The sequence below is a fragment of the Phalangium opilio genome, unplaced genomic scaffold (assembly GCF_054372755.1).
Source record: "Phalangium opilio isolate 3A_F unplaced genomic scaffold, DU_Popi_V2 ptg000810l_1, whole genome shotgun sequence".
NCBI classification, from domain to species: Eukaryota; Metazoa; Arthropoda; class Arachnida; order Opiliones; family Phalangiidae; genus Phalangium; species Phalangium opilio.
The window spans coordinates 1,035,562-1,047,893 of NW_028324253.1; the positions used below are offsets into that span (position 1 = coordinate 1,035,562).

The window sequence follows — 12,332 nt, forward strand, 5'->3', positions numbered from 1 at the left end:
ACACAGTGCCGAATGAAGGATTTTTTGTACAGATATACAATATCAATCACTATTTGGTATCCGCGTCGGGATTTTATAAAGATGAAGAGGCAAATATCTCTATCTACGATTCTTTAGATTATGAAATATTAGAACATAGGCTTTCGAGACTTCCAAAAATAGTATCATTGCTTAGTGCCCAATTTAAAAATACGATGGTGGAAAATTAAACATAAAATTTATACAGGTCACCGTGCAGCTAGAAGTAGAGTGTAGAGCACATGCCATTGCAAATGCCTTAAACGCATGTTTGCATAAAGAACCAGGCTGCATAATTTATGAAAAAGTAAATAATAGAATGAGGAATCATCTATTCCAGTGTGTCTTCCCAATCCAATCAAATAATGCAATTGGTTTAAAGGTTATTTTCGAGTGTACAGAGAGTTTGGTATATTGTGCATGCAGAAAACCATACACTGGAAGTAAAATGATACAATGCGACAGGTGCTCTGAATGGTATCACCAAGCATACGTTAGTGTCTCAAAAAAACATCCAAAGAAGGGGAATGAATGGTTGTGCGAATTTAAGTGTGATCCCCTTACAATTAACGTGGTATAATATCATGACGGTATCTAGAAGATAAAATACAAAAAAAAAATAAAACCAAAAAAAAACGAGATGTGTACGTTTGCAAATAAAATAAAACTTATTTTCATACCCTACACTTCTATTTTATAAAAAATACCTACAAAGACAAACTATCTGACACCAAGAACACACCCCCACCCACCCAGACACACAGACACACACACACGATCGTTATAGAACCTCTCCGTGACATACGTCACTCGGAGAGGTAAAAAACCCCTTAATTGCGTCTCGACTTGGAGAGGTTTATTTTGGTTTCCCAACTTGTTCTAGTCGCGTCGATCGAATATGTATCAACGCTAATTGTCTTGTATTTTGAAGAACTATGCGTGTCATTCGACGGGAAATGGAGTCAGATAGCGTGCCAGTATCCTTTTACTTAGATTGCCAAATCAGAGCCTATATAGCGCATAGAGGATATAAAGAAGAGGAGTAGTCACTTTAGCCTTTACCAATATAAAAGAGAATATCTCGCCAAATATTTACTATTCAATTCCGATTTTTCTATTTGGGTACAATACCTTCTCTGTACAATACATATCATTAGTGGTTGAAAATGTCACCTACTTAACTGTATATATGTGGAGGTGGAGAGTGATATTTAGACAAAGCAAGGTAACCACCAAGAAACCAAGTATCTTAAATTGCTCCAAAAACTTTTACGATAACTGAATACAAAAACTGTCCATTCCTCTTCTTTATATCCTCTATGATAGCAGTCTACATTCTAACGTATTCGTGCGCGCTTGACAATGGTCATTATAATTCTAACGCTTTTTGACATTGTGCCTCAATACGCTACAGCATACTGTAGAGTATACACTTGGCCAAAAGTTGGCAAATGTAGACACACCTTAAAATCAAGTAACGATCGACATCGTCATTTCGCGAAACAAACAGACTCCCATGACATTAAATTTTCAGATCTCGTCTCCGTGGAAAATGACAACTCGCACATTTTCGCCAAATTTCGAAGCTAAATAAGAAATTGTCTGGGAACATCAAATAACGTAATATAATATATCAATATTACTCAAATAATTTGGCGTTATCGGGTAACGTAATCAACTATATTCAATATGTTATTTTCCAATGTAACCTTGAGAATGGCCCTGGATAAGGTAAGGTTTCAAAATTATCATTTGCAAAAATTGATCGCTTCCAAGACACTAGAGAAAGTGATTTATATAACGACATTTATATTCCAAGGATAAAATTTCTGTTTTCAGGCATTCGTCATGGAAAATACGGGCGAATTCAATTTCAAAGCTGTTTCTAAATATTATTCTGTTGTAGCGGAATTTTTAACCAATTTCAAAACGTAAATGCATGCAGTAATTAAATAAGCTTCCTGATTTTAATTTCGATTAATTACAGTAATAAGCTTCAATTAATTCCTGACGCTGGAAATCTCGTAAGTAAAATTCAAATTTTAATTTCATTTTTTTGTAAGAAAAGAGTTTAAAGCGTTTACGAGTTTTTCACGAAGTATGGACAAAAAATATTATTTTTGAATATTGAATAATCTTCGGCACATTTCCGACCGATTAATATCTAGGCGTTTACTTTTTTTCAGAATACCGACTTGAGATATGATTTAACTAACTATTGGTGGGATATCCATAATAATAAAGAATACATTACTGGTTATCAACTGGGACCACCCATCCAATTGACATATTACACGTTTTTGGTCAAATACTTTCGACCGGAAGATGTTAAAGTCACCAGAATGTTTAACAGTACCGCTTATGGGGTATAAAATTTTCATAATGAACCTGACCCTTAAAATTAAACCCGAAAATAATTATCAGGCTTTGCTCATTTTACTCTTGTGGGCTCTACTTGTCAAAATTTTGTATTGGAAACTAGCACAATTGGGAACAACCCTTGGAAAAAAGCAAATAGGCAAGAGTTTGCATTTTACCTAAACGTTTTTGAATAATGTTAGGCTTGAATATATTCTTATTAATACGAAAGTCATTTCACATTGAAACACGTAGGTTCTCTGGGGATCGCAATCGTGTTATTTGTGTCAATAACAAAAGCCAATGTGTATTCTTACCACGTATACCAATCATCCCCAAAAATCAATACTCTCGACGACTTAATGAAGGAGCCCAACATGGAGGTCTTCGTCCAAGATGATTTTCACATTAAACGCAACATGAAAGTATGTCACTATGTCTTTGAAGAAATATTAATTCCGCTGTTAAATCACAATATTATAGCATCTCTCTACTATTATGTTTTCCCTTTCTACATGAACTCTTCTTTTCAGACGTTTTAATCCCACTAAAATTTCTTAAGACAGGCAAATAATAATAATAATTACGATGCAGATCACCGATCACTTTTGACACTTTCCTTTAGAAAAGGTCGAATCATAAATATTATGCATTTCCAGAAATATTTCCATGATTTTTACGACGATTATCTGGAAAGGGTTATGAAACTGAAAGAGTCTGGGTTTAATGAAAAGGAAGTATTCAAAGCGAACGAAAATATAGCGTTTATAGCCTATTCTACGGTAATGCGACGTCACTGTTTCTGGTATAAACACCTAGAGGGAGTCAACTACGGGGAGATTTTCATGGAACAACCCTTCTGCTATCTATTTTCGCAAAACGCATCCTTGGAAGGCAGAGAAATATTCGTTCAAAGGTACCAAAACAAGACCCTTATGGTTACATAAAATATAATTAAGACATACCCTAATTGATGAAAATCTAATTAACTCATTAGCTCTTAAAATAGTTAATTAATTACTGACAGATTGCAAACTTTTCTGGAAACTGAAAAGTTTGCAATCTGTCAGTAATTAATTAACTATTTTAAGAGCTAATGAGTTAATTAGATTTTCATCAATTAGGGTATGTCTTAATTATATTTTATGTAACCATAAGGGTCTTGTTTTGGTACCTTTGAACGAATATTTCTCTGCCTTCCAAGGATGCGTTTTGCGAAAATAGATAGCAGAAGGGTTGTTCCATGAAAATCTCCCCGTAGTTGACTCCCTCTAGGTGTTTATACCAGAAACAGTGACGTCGCATTACCGTAGAATAGGCTATAAACGCTATATTTTCGTTCGCTTTGAATACTTCCTTTTCATTAAACCCAGACTCTTTCAGTTTCATAACCCTTTCCAGATAATCGTCGTAAAAATCATGGAAATATTTCTGGAAATGCATAATATTTATGATTCGACCTTTTCTAAAGGAAAGTGTCAAAAGTGATCGGTGATCTGCATCGTAATTATTATTATTATTTGCCTGTCTTAAGAAATTTTAGTGGGATTAAAACGTCTGAAAAGAAGAGTTCATGTAGAAAGGGAAAACATAATAGTAGAGAGATGCTATAATATTGTGATTTAACAGCGGAATTAATATTTCTTCAAAGACATAGTGACATACTTTCATGTTGCGTTTAATGTGAAAATCATCTTGGACGAAGACCTCCATGTTGGGCTCCTTCATTAAGTCGTCGAGAGTATTGATTTTTGGGGATGATTGGTATACGTGGTAAGAATACACATTGGCTTTTGTTATTGACACAAATAACACGATTGCGATCCCCAGAGAACCTACGTGTTTCAATGTGAAATGACTTTCGTATTAATAAGAATATATTCAAGCCTAACATTATTCAAAAACGTTTAGGTAAAATGCAAACTCTTGCCTATTTGCTTTTTTCCAAGGGTTGTTCCCAATTGTGCTAGTTTCCAATACAAAATTTTGACAAGTAGAGCCCACAAGAGTAAAATGAGCAAAGCCTGATAATTATTTTCGGGTTTAATTTTAAGGGTCAGGTTCATTATGAAAATTTTATACCCCATAAGCGGTACTGTTAAACATTCTGGTGACTTTAACATCTTCCGGTCGAAAGTATTTGACCAAAAACGTGTAATATGTCAATTGGATGGGTGGTCCCAGTTGATAACCAGTAATGTATTCTTTATTATTATGGATATCCCACCAATAGTTAGTTAAATCATATCTCAAGTCGGTATTCTGAAAAAAAGTAAACGCCTAGATATTAATCGGTCGGAAATGTGCCGAAGATTATTCAATATTCAAAAATAATATTTTTTGTCCATACTTCGTGAAAAACTCGTAAACGCTTTAAACTCTTTTCTTACAAAAAAATGAAATTAAAATTTGAATTTTACTTACGAGATTTCCAGCGTCAGGAATTAATTGAAGCTTATTACTGTAATTAATCGAAATTAAAATCAGGAAGCTTATTTAATTACTGCATGCATTTACGTTTTGAAATTGGTTAAAAATTCCGCTACAACAGAATAATATTTAGAAACAGCTTTGAAATTGAATTCGCCCGTATTTTCCATGACGAATGCCTGAAAACAGAAATTTTATCCTTGGAATATAAATGTCGTTATATAAATCACTTTCTCTAGTGTCTTGGAAGCGATCAATTTTTGCAAATGATAATTTTGAAACCTTACCTTATCCAGGGCCATTCTCAAGGTTACATTGGAAAATAACATATTGAATATAGTTGATTACGTTACCCGATAACGCCAAATTATTTGAGTAATATTGATATATTATATTACGTTATTTGATGTTCCCAGACAATTTCTTATTTAGCTTCGAAATTTGGCGAAAATGTGCGAGTTGTCATTTTCCACGGAGACGAGATCTGAAAATTTAATGTCATGGGAGTCTGTTTGTTTCGCGAAATGACGATGTCGATCGTTACTTGATTTTAAGGTGTGTCTACATTTGCCAACTTTTGGCCAAGTGTATACTCTACAGTATGCTGTAGCGTATTGAGGCACAATGTCAAAAAGCGTTAGAATTATAATGACCATTGTCAAGCGCGCACGAATACGTTAGAATGTAGACTGCTATCATAGAGGATATAAAGAAGAGGAATGGACAGTTTTTGTATTCAGTTATCGTAAAAGTTTTTGGAGCAATTTAAGATACTTGGTTTCTTGGTGGTTACCTTGCTTTGTCTAAATATCACTCTCCACCTCCACATATATACAGTTAAGTAGGTGACATTTTCAACCACTAATGATATGTATTGTACAGAGAAGGTATTGTACCCAAATAGAAAAATCGGAATTGAATAGTAAATATTTGGCGAGATATTCTCTTTTATATTGGTAAAGGCTAAAGTGACTACTCCTCTTCTTTATATCCTCTATGCGCTATATAGGCTCTGATTTGGCAATCTAAGTAAAAGGATACTGGCACGCTATCTGACTCCATTTCCCGTCGAATGACACGCATAGTTCTTCAAAATACAAGACAATTAGCGTTGATACATATTCGATCGACGCGACTAGAACAAGTTGGGAAACCAAAATAAACCTCTCCAAGTCGAGACGCAATTAAGGGGTTTTTTACCTCTCCGAGTGACGTATGTCACGGAGAGGTTCTATAACGATCGTGTGTGTGTGTCTGTGTGTCTGGGTGGGTGGGGGTGTGTTCTTGGTGTCAGATAGTTTGTCTTTGTAGGTATTTTTTATAAAATAGAAGTGTAGGGTATGAAAATAAGTTTTATTTTATTTGCAAACGTACACATCTCGTTTTTTTTTGGTTTTATTTTTTTTTTGTATTTTATCTTCTAGATACCGTCATGATATTATACCACGTTAATTGTAAGGGGATCACACTTAAATTCGCACAACCATTCATTCCCCTTCTTTGGATGTTTTTTTGAGACACTAACGTATGCTTGGTGATACCATTCAGAGCACCTGTCGCATTGTATCATTTTACTTCCAGTGTATGGTTTTCTGCATGCACAATATACCAAACTCTCTGTACACTCGAAAATAACCTTTAAACCAATTGCATTATTTGATTGGATTGGGAAGACACACTGGAATAGATGATTCCTCATTCTATTATTTACTTTTTCATAAATTATGCAGCCTGGTTCTTTATGCAAACATGCGTTTAAGGCATTTGCAATGGCATGTGCTCTACACTCTACTTCTAGCTGCACGGTGACCTGTATAAATTTTATGTTTAATTTTCCACCATCGTATTTTTAAATTGGGCACTAAGCAATGATACTATTTTTGGAAGTCTCGAAAGCCTATGTTCTAATATTTCATAATCTAAAGAATCGTAGATAGAGATATTTGCCTCTTCATCTTTATAAAATCCCGACGCGGATACCAAATAGTGATTGATATTGTATATCTGTACAAAAAATCCTTCATTCGGCACTGTGTTTTGGATGAACGGGATGGGTGGATTTCCAAAATCAGCGTTCACTCTAAAAACGGAATTCAAACCAGCTGTTACATTTTCAAACTGGGATTTTAGAAGAAGCTAGGCGGCATCGATCACCTCGCAATTCCTGAATATTCTTGTTAGCACGCTTCTTTTGTGCTCTTGGGTCAATATTATTGGCTCCCTCAACCAAATATCATTTTCTCCAACAACTTCATTGTTTCTAGGGTAGTCTTCGTTTTGCAATTTAACCGGTGATAATGAATTTCGATTACTTTTTACCCTGATAGGACTTCGTTCGGGGATTTTTCACTCTTGATAATTTGCTACGCTTAAGACCTATGACAGTCTGAAAAACTCCCTTTGGCCTTCCCACTTCACTTAGTTTTAATGGTTCTTTTACTAGGGGTAATGTGAAGCCATCTTTCACATAATTTTGCGAGGGTTTTTTCATTTGCTGCAAGTTTTTTATGGCATCGTGTTCGTGTCTCTCCTTTTCGATTTCTGTAAAATCCCTTTCCAGGTTTTTTCTTGTTAAATTAGCTTTAAAGACCTGCTTGTCATCTTCGTGCTTTGTACTTGAATCAGGACTTTTATCACTAATGCTTTTGTCACTGCCCACCTTGTCTAGGTCTTCTTCTTTTGAATCATGACTTTCATCACAAATGCTTTTATCAACGCCCACCTTGTCTTGGTCATCTTCACTTGAATCATGGCTTTTATCACCGTTGCTTTTATCACTCCCCACCTTTTCTAGGTCTTCTTCTTTTGAATCATGACTTTCATCACAGTCACTTTGTTTGCTTGTTTCATCCTCATCGGCTCCCACATTTACTTCACCCTCCCCGTCTTTATCATTTTCCTCCGCATCCATTGCATCATCCGTCTCTTCATCTTCCTCCACATCCATTACATCATCCGTATCTTCATCTTCCGTGTTTTCATCTGGGTCAAATTCCTTTTCGTCTACCAGTATTTTAACATATTTTCTTGCGGCCCACGCACTGGCGATCTTGTTAACAATTTTTAGCCTTCGTTGAAATGTTTCGTGGCCGCAAGAAGAGAGTACATTTCCTAATGTTTCTAGAACTGGTGCAGCCTCACGATACTTTCCTTGGGACGTTTTGCATTGATTTCGTTTAGAAGGATGCCTGCTTTGGAAAACCATTCTTTTTTGATCAGTGCTTTTAAATTGCAGTTCTTCCATCCATTTAGACTTAGACAATCTTTTCGGCAAGTTTTTCTCATTGAAAAGTGGCTTTCCCAAGTGCTTCCGAACGATAAAAATGTGTCTACAAGGAATTTCTTTGGTAACAAAAGTAGAGCAAGTGCAATTCATTCCATTGGAAATTGCGTCGGGTAGCTTCTCTATTTGGACCAAAATACTATCAGAATTTTCTATTTCGTTGCAACTACTTTTGCATGATAAGCCTCTCTTTAGTTCTTGCACAATTGTATCTGAAAAGACTGGAACCACTTTCTCGTAAATTTCTCTGGCCACATCTTCCAATTCTGCTTTATCGAACTTGATAGAAGAGAATCTATCTTTGGTTTTAGCGACAAATTTTTCGTGGTCATTTAAGTCTTCGGTGTATGCGCAAAAAAATTTCATATCGCTATAAAAGTCGTCTAGAGCTGCATTCCGCCTGCAAATTCCTTTAATTTTTTGGTTGTACGACTCTAGTCGATTGTTGGTAGATTCTCCTAAATTGAAATGTTGCCTCCTGTATGCTTGAACCCACATTTCCTTTATTGCAACCCAGTTATCCTGCATATATTTTGCGAATTCAGGATAGTTGGCTAGCTCCTCACAGGGAGAGAAAGGGAGATCCGCCTAATGCTAACAGAACTCGTATCTAGCGGGAAGGGGTTGAAAACGGGGGAATGAAATACAATGTTCTCTCTCTCTCTCCCTGGGTCATTCGGTGGATCATTGAGCATGCGCGAAGTGACATCACGAATAGTCGCTACTCGTCCGGTTTCGATTCCGTTCGCGCCATTTAAACATCGCAAAGGCCCGGAATAATGCCAGAAAAAGCCTGTTGTTATAATGGTTGTAGAAACCATTCTAGATTTGCACACAAGGAATATATGATTGGTATAAAGTTCTTTCCTTTTCCGAAACCTAAAACGCAATTAGAGAAGTGTAAAAGGTGGATTAATGCGTGTGGAAGACCTGATTTCCTTACTTTGGAAAGAGTAAATAGATATCGGTATGTTTGTTCGGAACACTTTGTTGGTGGAGAAGGACCAACGGAGGAGCACCCTGACCCAATGGTTTATAGCGAAACTTTGTACATGATTGTAAGTATTTACTTAAAGTACTCATTTAAATCAGAAATAATCTATGTTTATTTAGGATCCAAGAAGAAAACCAACAGAGTTTTCTGGGAGAGCTGATATATCTTCCGAAGTTACTAATTCTAATCTGACTTTAAGTCCCAACCATAAAAAAACAGATAGTTTAATTGGTGTTGAGACTGAATATCATAATGTAAGTTTTTCTACTCTATTATATCTAAAGTATTTACATAATTAAATAAATTTAGCACCCGAAGCGACTAAAGTTAGGTCTTGAGAGACAAGATTCTAAAGTGTTGGAACACACTGACGTAGCTATGAATCTTCAAGTATTAGCTCCTGAGATTGAACATTTGGTTGTAAGTGGTTATTTTTGTTTTGAACTTAAATATTTACTAATTAGTCATATTTGGAACAAAATAAGGAGAACATTGATACAGATGTCTTTCAAAACCCTAAGGTCGTAGACCCTGAGACTTCATTTTTGGTTGTAAGTGGTTCTGTTTGTTTGGAATTTAAATGTTTACTAATTTGTTATATCTTCAACCCAAAGGAGAACATTGATACTGATGTCTCTCAAAACCCTAAGGCTGTAGACCCTGAGACTTCATTTTTGGTTGTAAGTGGTTCTGTTTGTTTGTAACTTAAATGTTTACTAATTTGTTATATCTTCAACCCAAAGGAGAACATTGATACTGATGTCTCTCAAAACCCTAAGGTTGAATTTGCTAAATTAAGTGGATTGAAAGATCTTTTCACCAATTTTTGGGAATTTCAAATTATGAACTTCAGTGCAGAAATGAACTGGACCCTTACAAAATCATCCCATTCAAAATCGTTGTTTATATACAGCAATGATCGTTTGAGAGACAGTGGCTGCCAAACTATTGAAATCAATGAAAATTTAGAAATGGAAATTAGAATTTATGGAGTTTCGATATCAGACCAACTCATTCTTAAGTACATTCCAAAGAGACTGGAGACATTAGAGCAGTTGTTTGTAGTTCTGAAATCTTTGGACTCATATAGACTTTGTCCAGGGCTCTTTGAAAAACAGTATGAAGTCTTCTTCGATTGTAGCTTAACAAAAGGGAATGTGAATAGATTTACTAAAGTCTTGCATTCTACTAGCTGTGATGGACTTTTTAGCAGCTCCTCTAGATCAAAGAGATGCGCTAATTGTGGAATTTTAAGGGAAACCCTTAATAAAAGATTAAAGAGAAAAACTATGAAGGCTAATAAAAACAAAATATTTCGCCATCTATCTAAGAAAGAACAGCAGGAAGAGATGAGAAAGAAAAAAATTGAAAACCAAAAGTTAAAGAAAGAAATCAAAAAACTTCGTCGCAAGATTGAATTTCTTCTGAACAAAAAACGATCTGACATTTTTGAGCAAATAATAGACGATAACCCTTTTTGCAGTAGAGAAAACTTTCTGCTAATTTTTATGAAGGAGCAAATCAAGCTTTTGAAAAAAGGCAAAAGAACACCAAAGAAGTGGCATCCAGTCATAATAAAGTGGTGTTCCTATTTAAGAGCAAAGTCTAATTGCACTTATGAAGCATTTCGACAAGTCTTACCGCTACCAGCGCCAAGGACACTTTATACTTATACTTCAGTACTTTCGGCTGAAAGTGGGTTTACGCGTGAAGCTATCCACGAGATGAAACAAAAAATAGATTTAGACGCAGTAGAAGAGTACCAGAAATACTTTTCTCTAATCGTAGACGAAACGAAAATAAAAGAAGATCTAGTGTATCGGGCTAATACGGGCGAATTCATCGGGTTTACTCATTTGAACGACGCAGGAAATAAATTGAAAGCTGAAGAAGAGAAAAAAATTGGAAAAGATTCTTCTGACCTGCCGATAGCTTCCCATGTTATGACGTTAATGGTTCGTGGGTTGACCACTAAATTTAAACATATTCTTGCCTATTTTCCATGCAAAGAGATGAAAGCTGAAGAGCTACACTCAATCATGGACGAAGCGATAGAGAGGTTAGAAAACAATGGCTTCAAGGTTTTGACAGTTGTCTGCGACAAATCTTCAATTAATCAAAGATATATTAAACTAAGTACAGTGTCGGATGATTCAGATCAAGAAACCGTGAACTATAAAGCCAAAAACCTTTATGCTCCATTAAATGAGCCAAGATTTATCTATTACATTTCTGACCCACCCCACCTTATAAAAACTACTCGTAATTGCTTGTACCATAGTGACTTTGGCAGTAGTACAAGGCTATTAACAAAAAATGGAAAGCATTTGTTGTGGGCCCATATCAAAGAAATGTTCAAAAAAGATACTTCGTCGTCTCTACGGCTTTGTCCAAAATTGACTCTTGATCATATTGAACTTGGATCTTTTAACGCCATGCGTGTAAAGTTGGCTACACAAATACTAAGCGCAACTGCAGCTGGAGCTGTTGAAAAATTGATTGGGGATGAAGCTTCACAAACAGTCAAATTCCAACGCTTATTCAACAGGTTTTTTGACATGCTTAACTCTAGAAATGTAGCTCAGGGGAAACGAACTAGAAATCCAGATATTGAGCCCTTTACATCTATTGATGACTGGCGTTTTAAGGTAATAATAAGGGAATAAATTCGACAAAGCTGTTTGAATTTGTCCCTAATTTTCCTTTTTTAATAGTGGCTTGAAGACGACTTTTTAGGCTATTTAAACGATTGGAGAGATGAAGCTGAGAAAGCTGATGTTTTGCCCGAAGCCAAAAAGAAAATGCAGCTTAGTAGAGAAACGTTGGATGGAATTTACACAACCGGTAAAGTCATACAACTTAATAACTTGAATTTTAATTTTAGACAAATAATTCTAGTGCACTCGGTGATAGGAGCAACCAAATATCTATTGAGCAAAGGAGCGCCATTTGTTTTAACTGGAGTCTTCAACCAAGATCCCCTAGAAGCACATTTTGGTATGCAACGCCGTTCAAGTGGCTGCAACCAAAACCCAGATCTCTCTAATATAGGCTTCAATGAACGAAAGTTTAAAATAATGCAACCTTTAATTAATGTATCTAAAAAAGGAAATACAACTAAATATCAAACATAAACTCAACTGTTCAGTTTATTTTCTATTAAAATCAGGTTTCATTTAAAGTTTGTTTCACTAATTTCTTATCACAGTTATAATCTGTTTCACTAATTTCTTATCACAGTTATAATCT

General features: G+C 35.5%; 1 protein-coding gene across 1 annotated transcript; it reads left to right on the forward strand.

The window, feature by feature from the left end:
* Positions 1 to 8,718: 8,718 nt before the first annotated feature.
* Positions 8,719 to 10,886, forward strand: LOC149588010 (uncharacterized). Its single transcript, XM_089863210.1, has 7 exons — positions 8,719 to 9,147; positions 9,203 to 9,337; positions 9,393 to 9,503; positions 9,569 to 9,634; positions 9,698 to 9,763; positions 9,827 to 10,762; positions 10,872 to 10,886. The coding sequence occupies exons 1-7, from the start codon at positions 8,869 to 8,871 to the stop codon at positions 10,884 to 10,886; spliced, it is 1,608 nt and encodes a 535-aa protein (XP_089719336.1). The 5' UTR covers positions 8,719 to 8,868.
* Positions 10,887 to 12,332: the final 1,446 nt, after the last annotated feature.

Bases quoted from the DNA above. Each gene is read 5' to 3' on its own strand.
- LOC149588010 (XM_089863210.1), top strand. From the start codon at position 8,869: ATGCCAGAAAAAGCCTGTTGTTATAATGGTTGTAGAAACCATTCTAGA. The intron at 9,148-9,202 runs GTAAGTATTTAC...ATGTTTATTTAG, and splicing joins GCGAAACTTTGTACATGATT to GATCCAAGAAGAAAACCAAC. The intron at 9,764-9,826 runs GTAAGTGGTTCT...TTCAACCCAAAG, and splicing joins CTGAGACTTCATTTTTGGTT to GAGAACATTGATACTGATGT.